We start from the raw sequence: 16995 nt of genomic DNA, 5'->3' as shown, positions 1-16995 counted from the left end.
GTAGCTGAATTTACGTCTCAACACTTGTGGCGCACCTGCTTACCCCTCTGCTAAAGCTATCCAAATATACAGGTCAGCCATAAATGCAAGTCAGACCCCCAAGTTAAGCGTCACAGAGTCACATGAGAGAGCATAAGAAATACTCAAGCGTAAGATAAGTTCCCAATTTTGAGCAAACAGGCTGAAATTTGAGGCCTTTACTGATGTCATGTTAATACGCTGCAGGAAAACTTAGTTAAGTTAAATTGGTTCACAAGAAAGGAAAGGCTCAGCATCTGTTGCACTTTTTCTGTGGACACCTGAACCATGCCTTAAGTAAGGGAAGGAAGGAGGGTGGGAGTGAAAGAAAAAAAGAGCTCTAGTGGAAACTTAGTGCACAGCTCAGAAAAAACAAAGTGCAAAAAAAAAAAAAAAAGAGGCAGGGCATAAAAGACAAAAGAATGATGGGACATTACACTATGTGTTCTCCAATCAGTGTCTGAAGTCGCGTGCACATCCAAGGCGAAGATGGCAGAATCACACCGTGGAAACAGTTCATAAACTTCGCTCATCAACATTATGCTAGTGTAGCGTGGCAAGCCTATCATACTGCGTCAGCACAAACTCTGTCATGTTTGTTTATTCTGGCAACGTGTGGCTGCTGCTGCAGCAGGAGCTTAGTTGATGTTTTCAATCTCGATTCTCAAGACACCAAAACAAGTAACTCGTGTTCGTCAGCAAAAACCAACTCTGTCGAAATCTCTTCAAATGATCTGATCTAATGCTGCTGATACTTTGTCCGACAAGAATTGCATTTCTTCAACCACTGCAATAGCTCATGTTCTTAACTGGAAATGAGAGCGATATGTTTGCATGAGCAGCTTGCACATTTTTCTACCAGCACCCATGCAGACTGGTCACTGGCTGTCACACCTAGCTCCACAAGGAACCCAGCCAGTACTGGTCAAACTACGAAAGATGAGGCAGATGCTATAGAAATGTGAAATCGATGAGACATACTGGAAAATAAAGGCGCCTTTGGTAGGCCAAGCTTTTCAGAAGTGTACACCAATTTGAGCACAAGAAGAGGATGAGGATTGGAGGAGAAAATGCCTCTCCATAGCGGCCACAACTAGCTGCTAGTATTGAAGGCTGCCTGCAATGCACCGCTGCACAGCGGACGAAGTGACAAAAGGAAACATCTTGCAAACCATATCTGCAAGCTCGAAAGCAGTAAATCACCGCAAAGTGCCTGCTATGACTGGCACTGGAAAATTTGCCCGGCAAGCGAACAGGCCAAATCGCATTGATGAATGCCGTTTGCCTTTAGTTCTCAGTCATAATGAGGCAACATCGCAGCCACCTGTCTTGCTCATCCACCGTTGGTGCAGTGTAAGAAGCTGCTGGGGAACAAGTTGGTTCGACAACTTGTTGAGGGGTTAGTGGCAAACATTTTGCTGATGTCGCGGCTGTGTTTCAAAGTGTGACTTGGCCTCTAGCAGCATGCTCAATGACTAGGCTTGGGCTATAAGATGGTGACTCGTCAGATCAACACGATTTATGCCATCTTAATTTCGCCTGCTTTATGGGGTTTAACACCACAAAGGAGCTTAGGCTATCAGGGATGGATGCCTAGTAGAGAGTGGATAATTTTGACCACCTGCATAGTCAGATTCTAATGCAGTAAATCTGTAAAGGTTGTCTTTTTGAGTGTTCAAGTCAAATATAAAAGCTCTGAACGGACTCAATAATTTACAAATATTTTTTTAAAGATTGTTCCACACAACAGCTCCCAAGTGATAAAGGCATTCTTTGAAACCACTATCCACTGACGTTAAATACGCTATCTGTGCGATTGACAAAGGCGAGTGACGCCTGGCGGGGCGTACTAAGGTGTCGTCAGCATGAGTTGTGTTGAGTTGAAAAGGAAGAGGGGAAGCATTACTCTTTATCGCCAGCATCTTCAATGTTAGTGAAAATAGGTTATATACTTTTTGCATCACGGAGACGAGTGATGGAATACCGAGTGTTTGTGCATGTTTTCAAGTCAACAGATATCTTTTCAATACCGCATTTACTCGAACGTAACGAGAGTTTCTTTCATGATTTTTGGATCTCAGAGTCTACCCTCGCGTTATAATCGAATACTGCGATTTAGATGGCCCAAAGCAGCAGCGGGGTGCAGCCATATTGAACCAGTCACCACTCGGTTTTGGTTTCCGCCATTTTACAATGTTATGTTGGCAACATGGGTACCAGGAAAGCCAAATCAGCCAAATCCCAATCCATCCAAAGTCAAAACGCAGTGCTTTTTGCTTGTAGGCTCAGAATCATGTTGTCACCTTGATCGCCCCCTTGTCGCATCTTTCGCAGTGGATTAGCGCGGTCACTTACGTTGTTATCGCATTTCACACGATGGCAACGTACTGTGCACATTACGACGCTTGCCTCTAAAAAGCTAATCTGAAAGCAGGAGAAATCAGAGACCCTGCAGCACCTATATGGCTAGACGTTACTAATCTACCTTACGTGGGTAGCGGATGCAGCGAGAGGCAATTTTTAAATGTGAGCCTGACTGCAAAGGCTTCCGACGACATCGTCTGGGAGGACGAGAGTGAAAAGGAAGATTTAGTTTTTGAGAACTCTGCCTCTGACGACGACGACGAATGAGCATTTTCGATTAAACTGCAACGGCGATAATGTCTATTAAAAGTACTTTTTCAAGCATTTATCTAGCGTTACACTTGAAGGTTTTATTTTTTTTACTCGGCAATATACAAAGTCGCCCCTCGCGTTACATTCGAGTAAATATGGTACCCCTCTAACGTGCACCGGCATTGGACACAGCATGGGCCCCTTCTGTTTCACCTCAGTAGTTGAGTACCTAAAGCCCTAAGCCACTGCGGCAGGACCATTTTTATATCTGCCCCATCATGCTTTTGCCTGAAGCGACAACGGGTTTGCCTCAATGACAAACAGCAAATGAAGGGCATGGCTTCGCCTCAAAACATGACAGAGTACAAATACTACTACACAACTAGAATAGCACTGATCTCACAATTGTTTTATTACCCTTTTCCTGATAGATAGAAGACTATACTTGGTCATAAAACTGCCTACATCTTATCTGTGCAAGTCCTAGTTAGCTGAAGAGGATTACAGGTAGACTCTGGTCACAACATGAACCCTTGCCCTGGCCGTGTCTTACATGGTATTTCTGAGGGAAAAAACAAAAGGACAGGCCTGCGACGACGTGTTCACCCACCGGGAGATGAGTATCCAGGAACGCTCGTCGTCGGGGTGCTCGCGGTAGAGGCGCAAGTTGAGCTGGGCATCGCGGTGCAGCCAGTAGAGGTGGCCGCGCACATCGCGCCCCAAGGGCTGCAACCGCAGCATGTCTGCCTCGCGCTTGTTGAGCTCTGCTTTGAACTTGCCATTGTCGTCAAACTGCAGCTCCAGCAGCCGCTTGAGTACTGCCAGCTTGACGGACAGCTTGGCCTTGCGGTAGCCAAACCGCTCCAGCTCCCAGCCGTCCACATTGGAGCCCTGGTGGCAGAACTGCAAGGGGAGGAAGAGAACTATATCCTCCTCTTTCTATTCCAGCCAGATTCTCTGACACACTCAGAGCAGATTTCCTGTAATGCTCACAGTTATGCTTCCATGCATAGAATTTACTGTTTTCTTTTTTCTTTTTCTGAGATGATAACGTGTGGGATATCCTGTGCCTTTTTAGTTGTCTCCGATGAGTCCGTGCACAACAATTTGAAAAGCAGAGCACCTATGAAGAGCAAATAATGTGTCAAGAAACACGGCCCCTGTGTGCGCATCATGGTGCCCGCTATCTTGTATGAAGCTTAGCAAGGTGTGAAGTCACGAGAATTAGCCTGCTCACAACCCATATGAACATCACTTGTGCAATTAAACAAACAATAGGCACCATAAAGACAACTAAGTGATTTTTTTATCAATCTCTGAGAGAAGAAAAATTGGTAAGCAATGCAAGGGAAGAATTTGGATCTTGCAAAGCAAGAAACTTCATTTGATGACTTTTTAACCCCCTCCCCCCCCCCCCCCCCAAAAAAAAAATGGGGTGCACCCAACACCCGCCTTAAACGATATGATGCTATATTGTTAGTGATCCCCGTCTACCGGCTTCCCTAGGCGATTCTCATAGACGTACACATTCTGCTACCCATATATCCCTAATCTTTTGTGCTAGTATTACCTACACATCGTACAGCCACAAGACACCACATTATATAAAACATCCCCTGACATGGACATTACACCCCCTTATATTTAACCATAGGCCCGCCGGCCTAGGAGCAGTGTGTCTAAATAGGGATCCAAGGGTCCCGGGATAGCGATAAGTTGCCCCGACACACTGACAAGAGTGGCACTGAGTTTTTGAGATAGCTACATTCCTTCCAAGAAGAGCAGTGCGCTGGAGCCTCCTGTGAACTGGGGCGGCACAAAGCTCTGGTCGCCAACAAACAGGCCCAAGTTATGGCATCGCACCAGTGTGCATAGCAGTTCAGCGATGCAGCTCAAATTGTATGTCAAAAGGGGGCTTGTTAGTGTGCCACATCGCCAGTCGCAAGATTTGCATGCTCTAACAGCTGTTGGCGTTTGTTCTGCTTCAGTCCTCCTCTCGGCACAGTTATTCAGCCGCCCTTTGGTGCAGACATGGTGAAAGAGTACAGAAACACTGCGCTTTTGCCTTACCACACTGTGGAATTTGCAGTCCAATGCGGTTTTCCCAAACCGGTGCAGGAGTCTCACCATTGCTAAGTTCAAATGCGAGGGCATTACAGTAAAAATTGTAATGGGAAGCGCAACCAGAAAAACAAATCATGTTGCCTAGTAACATTATGTAAGGCTGGCGGCTCATCAGGTACCAGGCGCTGATGCAAGCTCTTGACCTTCTACATACATTCGTTCTACTTGATCAGAAACTTGACGCAATGCCTTCAACAGAGCATCGCTAAAGGCTACACATGCAGCCTTTTACTTACATGACGTATCCGAGGCAGATATGCCCCTTTCTACACTGCCTCTTTTTGTGCTCAATTCTCGATATTCAGTAACCCAGCAGTTCGTGGGTGATGACAGAGGTGGGAAGAAGGAAGGGCAGGGAATCTGTTGCTGAACAAGAAATGCCTGCTGCCACGTTTTGCAAACAAGGCTGTTGTGACACATTTTTTTTTTACGGTGAAGACAGCTGTATGAAGCACAGCAACAGACAAGCCTCACATCATCCCATATCCAATTTGCACAGCTGGCAATGTGGGTTAGTGGACCGTACACAAGATGGCGCTGTGGACAAAACGCCGTCACAGCTGGGTGAGACCAAGTGTCATTGCCAACTGCAAGCTGCCACTAGGCATGAACACCCAAGCAGGTGCAGAAAGCTTTGCTGGAGGCTTCGGCTTTAGTGTTATGAAAAAAAAAAAAAAAAGAAAGACAGCCAGCAGCAGCACAAGCAAGAGCGTTTGCCAACTTCAATATGTTCAGCAATATTTTTTTTTTTTTTTGTGACGCAACGAACGATATGAAACACATGAAGCCTTAAAAAAAGAGAGAAATGGCTATTAAATAATAGCAAAAACAATGATTAGAGAGATCTGAATGACAGAATAGTGTGAAGCAGCTCTGTGCAAGTTATCCAATACCCCCTGTCAGAAGGGCAATCATAATGTCACATTCACGGAGTGCTCATTGCTTTGTGAAGTGAATTTGTGCTGACAGAGCACGTGGATAAACGGTGATGCAAGCTAACAGGAAGCGGACACCTCAGATTCTAAATACGCACAAATCCACAGGAGAATCAGCTTTTGCAGCAATTTTTTCGAAAGAAATTAAACAAAACGATGCGCAGAAATTCCGAGGAAATTTCCACTGTATGTGAGAGCAATGTTGCTGTGGCTCCATAGTCTGAGCAATTGTTGCCGTCCTGCAACCAGATGTGCCGCAACATCTCACAGGAGCAGTTGGGGTCATGTGATATGTTGCTGGTTGTCACATAGTATGAATCAACAATTTTTGCAATCAAGTATATAATAATTAGGCAGTAATTACATGTCAACTTAGCAAGAATTAAGTAAGTACTGAATGCTTGTATTTGTGTTATTATTGTATCTTCCATAATTAATATTCTTGTGACATTTATGCAAATGCAAAAATTGTGTTATGCATTCTGTTACAGACAGATTTGCTATGAGAGTCACCTAAAAATGCTACACATTAAAAGAAAAATTCACCTCAACCGATTTATTATAGGTCAGGTCAAGCAAGATCTGACAGTACAGACAACCAAAATGGCCGAATGCATGGCTTATAATAACTTGCAGCCAGCTTGTTGCAAACTTAATAACTTTTAGGTAGCATAAATTTGATCCCTTAATTAATTTAAATATACACTAATCCTTTTCAACTGTAACATTTTACAATTAAAAACTGGTATCAAGGCACTGAATGAGTTGAGAGAGTTTATCACACACTTTACAACAAGTGTTAGTGTGACAAGCACAAACTCCGGCTTGACTCGCAGTGCTAACTTCAATTGTGAAGCGACGCTTCGAGCTCATGTTATATGTCAGTGTTGTAGTACGCACCTTGGCATGCTAATCCTTGGACTGTCTAAATTGAAAATGTGAGATAAATGCTCTACTCTCCCAGTACTTGGATGATTCTGCGCAGAACAAGTCTGGGGAATGAAATTATCCGATAAATGAATGCCAGCACATCGAACAAATTCAGGAACACGCATAACATTAGAAAATTAATGTGGCAAGTACTCCAGCAACGAACCAAAATCAAATACCAAACCTTTTCAGCCAGCTGTTGACTAGGCAGGGTGCACCCCCCCCACCCCCCCCCACCCACCAAAAAGAAAAATTTCAAGCCCTTCTACCAACAAGTTACGTAGCTTAGACTACAAATATGCTACTACTGCTACTACGCTCAAAAATCATTAGGGAAAAATGACCAGGCTATCATTCCGAAGGCATGTTTATTTTATTTTGTCACGTGAGAAAAGGAAAGTAAGCATCATTAATTCACACTACCAATCAACACACAGAGAGTAAAGAGATAATTCTTGCACCATCACGTTGCTCAATCATTTCCAATGGGACACTTCTACAGCTCTAACTCACTAGTTCAGAGCTCTAAACAAGCAGTAATAAAAGACGTCTGGCCTCATTATAAGCAGGTTTCAGAACACAATACTTTCACCACCTGATACGTGCAAACCACTTTGCAATTTTGGATGCCATCCCATCCAAAATATAGCCAACAAGGTTTCAAAAGTTTGGCCTCAGGTATGCATAGCCACTGAACAACTGTGGCCCATGATACCAGCTTGAAATTGGCTTCACACAGCTACATCCAAGGGAGGCTTGAATGTAAAATTAGATGGGGCACAGTCCCATTAGAGTCAAGGATAATACTTCAAAGAAATGTGCAACACTGGGTAACCTGCTGTGCCTCATACTAAAATATGGTGAGGACAAGACCGGACAGGCAGACCTTGATGAGAGCTTTCTCCCAGCGGTCACGCTGCACCCTCCGGTTGGCCTTCCGCAGAAGATGTACATGCAGGTCAATTAGGGTTTGGTCCACTGCACATAGAAAAGCGGAAGAAAAGTGAGGAACGCTGACACTAACCACAACTACACTCTCATATGATTATTTTAAGAGATACAATGGGAATGTCGACGATAGCCTGCACATCACTGCACATGCATCTGCTAGTGGCTGTCAGCGAGTGCTTCATGCTTTGGCAAGTGGCCTGTCAGACTTCGGTCACCCTTGTGGTCAAGATAGCGCATGAGAAAGGTTCAGCTCAGGCTCTCGTGTCCAACTTGACAGCGCAGAGCATGCAACCGCCACTCAGAAATCCTCTGTTCTAGAGAGTACCATGCTGATGCCAGGCATGCACAAGTTTCTGACACTCTTACACTTTGTAACTGAACATGTCACAACTGTGCACGTGGTTTATTGCAGAGCAACATAACAATGCTCTTGCGAATTATATTATGCGGGACCAAGCTGCTTTTTCTTTTTTTTTTTTTCTCAGAAAATTTTTTGAACGTGTCAATGCTTCACGTCATCGTCATGAGCAGAAGCCTGACTACAACCACCACAAGACAAAGGCCTCTCCCACACTCTTCCAATTAACCTGGTCCTGTGCCAGCTGGGCCCACCTAACGCCCACAAACTTCCAATCCCATGCGCCCACCTAACTTGCTGTTGATCAACTTCAGCCTCGCCCAGCTGTCTGCTAGCATTCCTGGTTAGCTTGGCAGAGCAACTGCCCCGATGAGCGGTAGTCCGGGGTTTCAACCCCAGATCAGAACGAATTGTTCTTAAACATGTGAAGTTCTGCGAAGGCTTCCTTTGTGGCTGTATGCCTGCGCCTACCCGGATGCTAACAGGTAACTGCTTTCATGTTTATAAAGTTGAAGACTAACCCTAAAAACATTTCATCCTCACCACTAAATGCTAAATAATATCTGTGACGCTGTTCATGAACAAGAGGAGGAAGCTGCAAAAAAATCAAGACCAGAATAAAAGCACAAAAGATTGCATCTCAACTGCCTGTCCTATGTGCCTGCATAAATGTTGGCCATGTTTTTCCTGTTACGGGGCTTTGAGCTGTTGAAGTATGTTTTGTGGCTCTTTAAACGATGTTTCTCATGTGCTTACTGCATGGTACTGTCAAAGAGAAATGCGTGGACATGGTAATGTAACGGGTGCCTCTTTTCATTTCATTAGTGGCGCACGGACAAAAGTCTCGCAGTTACAGAAGCACAATACAAGCCCAGTGCCACCTGTCGAAATATCGAACTGCAACATTTACAGTGGTAAACACTGAGGCAGAAGTATGAAGACAAAACTGTATGCACATGGGCTATGCTTGTTTAAAAGGGATAGTGTCCGATGAAGGGTACGTTATTATTCCACTAGCGATTTCAAAGACTGTGCATCATCAGTAACGAATAAATAAAGCATAAAGAGCAGAGATATGTCATACCAGTGTCGTACCGTTCTATCCCTATTAAAAAAATAACTGAAAAGCTTTCAGGCATAACAAAATAAGTGAACAGCTGCAGTTCCCCAACGGTTTCAATTTGGTTAGCGGAAAGAGCAATTTGGGCTTGGTTCTGCAACGATGTCAACAGAAAAGAAAGCAGGGAAAGGCAGGGAGACGCACACGAGTCTCCATTTTCAATAATGTTTGCTTTAATGGCGCAATGGACCTATATACACTTTCTGAATAGGAGCAAATTGAGAACAACCAACACAATACGCATTTATGCGAAGAAACCTTTAAAAAACATTTTGCTTTTTTTGTATTGCATATGTGCTAAAGGAACACCGATGATATAGAGAAGTTTGGCTGTGCCAATAGGTCGCTGCGTCCGATTCACCAAAGAGAACACTTTCAAAAAAAAAAAAAAAAGAGCCTTTATAAGCTAGAAAAGGAACAGCTGCTGCCCTCTCCTGCCCATTTCTCAAGTGAAATGGGTGAGTTGACACCAACTTATGGGGGGGAGATCCCGAAGGCTACATTGGACCACATCAAAAGTCACTCCAAAACAGTGGTAAGCTGTCCGTTTCAGCAAGGTTGTCAGGAGTTTGAATTGATTGGTGAGAAGGCATTCAAGCTTGATTTTCTTGGCTTCCATCTTTTGCTGCCAGGCAAATCTCTACACTGCTGGAAAGAGCCAGAGAATAAGTTTTAGGGAGTGAGCTCTGAGCTATTAGCTCGTTCCTCAGTTCCACGCCGACCACAGAAATGTCGGCATCACACCTCACGTACACAAAAGGAGGCTGGCTGAAATGGAAAAAGAAAGTCGTGACGAGGGGGTGGAGGCATGTGCAATTCGAGGGTCATTCCACGAGAGGCTGAAAGGCGACCATGATAGAGGGAAGTTATGATGAGAGCCGAAGAATGCACCCCTGGATGTTGGACGACACAGGCAGAACCAGGAAAATGACTACCATGGAAAAAGCAGGTTATGGCGAGGGTGGAAGAATGTGCAACCAGACAGTGGTCTGCTACGGGTGTGACCGCAGAGATTGGTTGTCGTGAGAAGAACCAGGAAAATACCTAGCATGGAGTTAGGAAACTATAGCAAGGATGCAGGAATATGCAAATGAAGAGTGCATCAAGCCGCATGTGACGTAGCTTTAAGATGCATGTGAAATGGGCTTGCTGCTTAGGAGGCATGGACGTGCAGCGCAGGCCCCCAAAGAGAGCGCTCACTCAGGTGGTACATACATTTTTACCCTCCCTGGCATTCTACTAGTATTTAACCAACACTCCATGCTATGCTCCCCTGCAAACAAGGCATTCTGTGGTTCTCAAATTGTGGGGCATAACACACTGAAGTGGGGTATATGAGAAACACATTAGTATGAAGGGGAGGGGGGGGAGCTTTTAAAGTGGTATTTACACGAGAGAGAACCCCAGAGCTCTTCAGTACTACCAGTTGCGAAACTTCCCATAGGGCCCATGTATCAAAAAACAGCGGTTTTGATAGGTCAAAATTCGGGTGTTTACGAATGGTAGCGGCACCTGCGGCCATTAAAGAAAACTGCGTCTAAATTCCAAACTTTCCGATTGTGTATAAATGCACAATAATTATGAAAAATAAAATTAGTTGAAGACTTGCAACGGTAAAAATTATTAGGATAACAGCCATATAGTTCGTTAAGAAGGAAAAGAGGAGAGAAAATTTTGGTTTCCAAAAGGCAATGCCGGCAATAGCAAAGAGCTTGCATTGCGCGCTTCCAGACGGCGCGACAATTCATAGACACCCCAAAAATGCGTACCAAATTCGATCACTTTTTGAAGTGGAGTTTTGCAACTGGTATGATCCAAGAGCTCTGGGAGAACCCCACCCCTCCTCACCGGGATGTTGTGAAAATGAGCCGCTTTCAACTGCCGGAACAGGTTTCCCGGGGGCCCCCTTAGTGGTGGGAGGCTTTTTGTCTGCTGGCACTAAAGCTACCCTGGGAAAAGAGATGTCAGTGGCCTTCGCTCGACTGGCAATTTCGCGGGTCACGCGCTGCGGGAAGTGCGACTGTAGTTGGTATTGGGCGGTTGCTGGAGGTAGCGGAGTTAGCGTGACTGGGCCGAATGCGCGACCAGCAAAGAGTCAACTGTGACTAATAATATTTATTTCACTCACAGAAAGACAAGAAAAACAGCCAGATAGAAAATGCTACAGGCGACACTGTAAAGGTTAGCTGTCTATGCCGGTCTTGGTTGCGCGACAAGTTGGGAGCCAGCGACTTCCAGGCAATGTTGCAAATTCATTCCCACTTTGTCCGAACGCCTGCGGAAGGGTTGACGAACGATGCGCTGGAATGCGGGGGCGATATTATGACAACGGCTGCACAGGTGCACAGAAAGGGCCCTAGATGACCAGGATGACACGGAAACCTGACGGTGGAGCAGAGGTGCGAGAGACACTTGTGGAGGCCGAGAAGACACTGAAAGAATTGCCTACCAAAGAATTAATCGTCCTTTGTCAAAGCATTCGATCCTCTTCAAATGCCATTTTGGCTTGTGACAAAGAGATCAGATGAATTAAATGCATTCTATGACTAACAGATGTGTCTTGTAATTTACAGATTTTTCAAAAGCGTCTAAATTGTTCAACCATGGCCTTTTTAATGCAGAAACTTGGCTGCTTTGGCGTTAGAGGCAATAGTCTATCATTACGCTCATACTTTGTTGCATCGCTAAGACATCGAAGCGCGGGCCAGCACTGTAGCCTGTCCGGTGAAGAAACACTTAGTATATGTCTGGCATGCCACATGGATGCATTTTATGCACTCGCCTGTTCCTCTCATATATTGATGATTTAAGGTATACACTCCTTCTAGTGCGTTTCGTAGCGCTTGCTGATGACCTTACTGCGCCCATAGCAAGAGACGCGGTAAAAATGAAATGTTACATCAGGATCAGTTTTTGGAATGCTTGAGTCAGTGGACGCAAATGAAATTTATAAACGTTAATATAAAGAAAACAAAAGCTGTACTATCCTTAACTCAAAACATATAGCCATTTGTAATAACCCCAGATTGATGCTGGGAAACAACGTGATAGACATATATCCAACAGGGTGTCGTATTCTCAGAAAGTGTAGATGTGTGTGCCACTTGGTTTATTTTGTGCTCTGGTGCCTACCATGTTTTTAAGCCCTTATTTTTGCGCTGAACATGACAATCATGTGAATTTGGGTACAAAGTTCCCAGGCAACTTTATTGTAACCCGTCTCCGCCTTCCTCATTCATAATCCGGCGCGACTACGCTACCTGCAAGGCCGACTGATTGAACCCGGCTGCAGTGAAGCGGCAAGGCAGGCCGCGCAGACCCACTCTCCTAGGTGCGCGCCGAGCCTCCGTCGTCTGGCAACGGTGACACCCCTCTCGTACTCCGCCGCCCTTGTGAGTGTAGAAGCAAGGGAGGGGGCTGCGCCGGCCGGCGGTGCCCCCACATCCCCTCCCCGAAAAGCTCCCTTGTGTGAACACTGCTTAAGGGGGGACACGGGGCTAAAATCCAAATTTTGCCTAAAGGCCGTGCCTTTAAATTTTGGTTGTTTTGGATTGTGCACATATTAAGGAAACTTCACACCGAGTTCGCTTGTCAGCTGCGCAGTAGAAAAATGAAAATGATTTTTTTTGCGAGATAGGTTGCACTCATTGAAAGCATTTATGAAAGCTGATTTCAAGATGCAATGGAACAGGAAGAAAAGGCAAATTTTGAGCTGTGCTAACAGCGGATAGGCTGGTAAGCCAAAATAGACGCTTGGAATGACTAAAACGCAGCACGTAACCTTCGAACGCTGCTTTCGTACCAGTGGGAGCCTGGCTAAACTTTGCTCAACAAACTAGAGATAGAATATGGAGCCTAGAAGAAGAGACACACACCAGAGCACTGGACATCTGTAAAGCTGAGAACCGGCAAATCGAGGCAATCGCTACAGTCCAGTGTCATGTTGAAAAGGATGGAGCAAGGTATGCACCAGGCCACTTTGATTTATTAATTCAGGACATAGATTTGAATAGCATGTTCTGAAATCTTTGAAATCACTTTTCTCATTCTGCCCTTTTTGCAAGAGCACACCCGTTAGGAAAACTACCAGTTCCAAACTCGTCCACCAAGAGCTGCTTTCCAGGTGGTTTCAAGACTAGATAAAGTACTTTTTGGATTCCTAATTATTCTCTGAGAAGGAAAAAGTACCAAATATGTGGTATATAATAACAGAAAAATTAAGTTCGTTTCTACAAGTGGTCAGACTTTTACAAAAATGTCATAAATAATCTGCAATTGGCCTTATCCCGCACCTAGAAGTTATCTAAGCACCAATGGTTAGTACATCTGCATGATCTTTGAAATGAGTTTTCCTAAGCTGACACACTTAATTACTCTTTATTAGAGCTACAACGTGTTTCTATTTTTGCTAAGGTGATTAAACTTAGGATATGCAGTATTAAGAGGAAGATAAGCCATCTCTGAAAATGTTATCGAAATTGATACAACAGATCAAAAGTTTCCCTTTTAGCTTCGCATCCCCACTTCACCCATTTAACTGATATCGCACAACCCATATACATTTTCTTATTTTGCCTCCATCGAAATATGGGAGCCACAGCCTGGATCAACTCCAAGCCTTGGCACCAGCATTTAAACATGATGTGGTCTCCATGTACTGCCTTCTCAACTTAGGTAGTATTAAGTGGCATTTGTATTTAAATGACAATGCAGCAGCTGCAACAGAGACTAAAGGAGCAGTGACATCTGCAGCACTGTTGGCACTTGATCGAGCAGCTGGTAGATGACGTGAATGCTTGCGCTACGAATGCTTGCGCTACCTACATGTTTGAACCCTGAAGGAAGGGTGGATGGGAAGCCACATATTATCTGCAAAATTCCCAGCCAAAGCAGCAAAGAGTGAACTGCTTCCAGTGACTGCAAAACGAGGGAGACCGATACATTGTTGTCCTGTAGAGCTTGCAGTCATAATTGCAGAATGCACCTAGGAGATTGATTTGACAGTACTACATGCTGCCTTCTTTAGTGATGCCTAAAACCATCGGATAGAAACAGTCACATAGCGCGTAAATATTCCGGACAGCAAAGGGTAAATGTGGTGCCACACAGGCTTCTGTATCTTATTTCAATCAAACTACCATTGCCACAGCAGGGATTGAACCTGAAACCATGAAATCGGCAGATAAAGCCACTGAGCAACTGCGGAGGGTAGATAATGCGTCGTAGATTGCAGAAAAACATGTATGCTAAATAAAATACTCGCCAGGATATTACGCAATGCCTTGACGACAATTATTAATCTCAAATACTATTAGCGGAAATAAAGTAAGGACAAGTCCTTTATCCGGCGCTGCCATGACGAGCGGGGATGGATGCGTGAGTAGAAACACAAAAGCGTTTCGGGCTTTTTGATTTGCCCGCGCATCAGGAAGCCGAGACCGCGCAAGCGCGTTTCATTGGCGCATAGGCCACGACGTTTCCACACCTCGGCACCCACGGACACTAGTTTTCTTATCCGGCCCACAAAAGTGGACGGTCTTTCAGTGAACAAAAAAAAAAGAAAAAAAAGAAAAAGAACGCGAAAACTGCAACGCAAACGAAACGTTCGCGCTATGACGGCGAAGCGCACAAGAGGAGGTGCGGCGCCGGTATGGTGCCAAGCGCCGGTGCAGACGACGCTGGTGTACGCAGACGAGCGCCGTTAGGGTCACCGATGTCGTTACTCAATCCGTTTCAAGAGGCCCGCAGTTCGAGCAGCGCGCGATCTTGAGGCTGTAGCGGCGATCACGTACCGCGGCGATAAACACCGTGGATTCCTGGAGCTTCTGTCTAGCTGGCGGCAGCGCCCGTCCAACTCTTGCCAGCGGGAGGCGCTTCCGCTTATTTTTCTTCTTTCAGCCACACACCCCGGTGTTCCGGTCAGCTTCCAACAAACAGGTCTGCCGATTGGCAATTCCAACGCGCGATGCGCATTTAATGCAACGGCTGACGCCGCAACGGACCTAACGGCGATCCACTGCTACCACGCACGGGAAATTTTCCAAGACAAACTCGCGAAGCGAGGCCACTAATCGCGCTGTCAGCACGAATCGCGCGGCGTGCAGCGGCGGCCGCCGATGGACGGCAGCCGCGCTTCTTCACCGACATCGTAAACCTGCGCGAGTCAACTGGTAATGTTTAACGCACACGCGTTGCGCTGCCGATCGGCACCCTAATCGAAGCGAGAAAGAGCGTACGGCTGAGAACATTCGAAATTGTACGAGCGCCGTAGACCCGACACGATCGGCACGGCAGGAGCCGCAGCCGTCGCTGAGCCATGGAGGTCGCGATCGCGAGCGCTGCCGATCGCAGGAACGACGCTGTGCAACACTGCTTGCGGGACCAACTATTCGCAATGCACACACATGCGATGAGGTTTCGCGATCTACGTATGCCTGTCGGCACTGAGCCGTTAAGCCGCAAAACAATATGACGCTAACGGGCCGTAATTTCGAGAAGGGGGAAAGGGGGACTATCGGCGGCATTGGAAGACTGCAGGAAACCACGTACCGTTCTTGGTATCCTCGAGCATGGACTGCAGCTCGGAGATGGAGATGTTGACCCCGCATAATTCTCCGAAATTTAAGATGAACGAGCAGATCACCGCAAAGTTGGGGTCATCGTGACAGTTTTCATCTGCTCCCGTCGCCATTTTCCAAACGCTCTTCGACAAAGGTTGTGTCCATCAATGTTGACAGCTTCGAAGATAAATCTACCAAGAAAACAGTGGTTGCGTGGAACAATCTTTAGGTTTTATAGCAAAACGCTTGCTCAGGCATGTTTGCCGCAAAACACTGATAATTACCTAGCCACAAAGGTTCATTATGAATTGACAACAACAATGTAACCAAGGTTTAAAACTCAACACAAAACAAAATTTGTGAACTGCTTTATTTTACCATATATCTATCAAAATTAGCCTTTTAATTATTATTATATTGTTTTATTGTTTCATTAGAAGGGTACTGAGAGAAGAAAAACGTTTTGCAGTCTTGCAACCATGTCAAATAGTTAATTGATAGATAGTATGTATAGAACCAAAGCTCTATGGCTCTATGATCAAAATGAATTTCTGAAGCCGTTTTGAAACCTCTAGAGTTCAAGAAGGTTGCTTGTGTACCACTTTTAGAATACAATAAAGTTTATTTATAGCTTCAAATTATACGTAGAGATTGAAAAACGAGTACAATTTTTTCTGCGTAAAGATCAAGCGGAGAGTTGCACACACCGTGGTTTCGCATTTGCCTTGTATACGTCTGTTATCTCACTACGCTTTTTGCATCTACAGAAGGTCGTCGCCGTGGTGGTGGGGTAGTTGAGATTTCGTGGCGGTAATCGTTCGTCATGGGCACTATAATGAAGCAGGTATTGCAGGCTTTTTTTCCGGGAAAATGCTACGAAGAGATCATAGTGCAACACAACTTCGCAAACGGTGAGTCTGTGGCTCAGACAGCTGTCGAGTTTTCTGGCCACATTGCGCGGTTCCCGTGGGGTCGTCTGCTGTGTCGGATGTTCTGCGAGAGCGTTAGAGGAAATAATGAAGGCAAAAAGTCCTCGGGAGAAAACGCCTGCGCATGCTTAGATTCAAATCGTCCGTGTTTCTTCCTGTTGACTTCGCGAACGGTTCTACGGGTCTGAACTACCGGCTGCCTATTTCGAGATGGGGAAACTGATGGAGGATTGACACATATAGATATATTGCAGCGTGTTGTTTTTTTCTGGAGCGACTTTCCTTTCGCGAAGAACCTGTGCGCCTGCACAAGTGTGCATTTTGCGAGTTCCCAACGCGAGTGGTGGCTCATCGTGTTCGAGCGATAACACGCCCGGGTGAAAGCATAAAAAATAAACAGACCGTTCTATATCTGTCATTATCTTTAGAGCGATAATGCATTGTTTCCACGCGC

The 16995-nt window shown here is 45.4% G+C and overlaps 2 protein-coding genes across 2 annotated transcripts in view; one reads left to right on the top strand and one right to left on the bottom strand.

Moving 5' to 3' along the window:
• Window positions 1-15827, bottom strand: part of LOC146200149 (uncharacterized) — a 95438-nt gene extending 79611 nt beyond the window's left edge. The window contains exons 1-3 of the mRNA XM_084595382.1: window positions 15602-15827; window positions 7510-7601; window positions 3245-3537 (exon numbers count right to left, since the gene is read on the bottom strand). Of these exons, the coding sequence (XP_084451508.1) occupies window positions 3245-3537; window positions 7510-7601; window positions 15602-15743 (527 nt within the window). The 5' untranslated portion in view covers window positions 15744-15827. The remainder of the gene's footprint in view (window positions 1-3244; window positions 3538-7509; window positions 7602-15601) is intronic.
• Window positions 15828-16346: 519 nt separating this feature from the next.
• The window catches only part of LOC146200148 (mannose-P-dolichol utilization defect 1 protein-like), an 86822-nt gene continuing 86173 nt past the window's right edge, over window positions 16347-16995 (top strand). The window contains exon 1 of the mRNA XM_084595381.1: window positions 16347-16523. Coding sequence (XP_084451507.1) covers window positions 16436-16523 — 88 coding nt within the window. The 5' untranslated portion in view covers window positions 16347-16435. The remainder of the gene's footprint in view (window positions 16524-16995) is intronic.

Source organism: Amblyomma maculatum, chromosome 2 (genome assembly GCF_055883805.1).
Source record: "Amblyomma maculatum isolate TAMU_Amacu chromosome 2, ASM5588380v1, whole genome shotgun sequence".
In the NCBI taxonomy this organism is placed as follows: domain Eukaryota; kingdom Metazoa; phylum Arthropoda; class Arachnida; order Ixodida; family Ixodidae; genus Amblyomma; species Amblyomma maculatum.
This window is presented reverse-complemented; position numbering and strand designations above follow the sequence as displayed.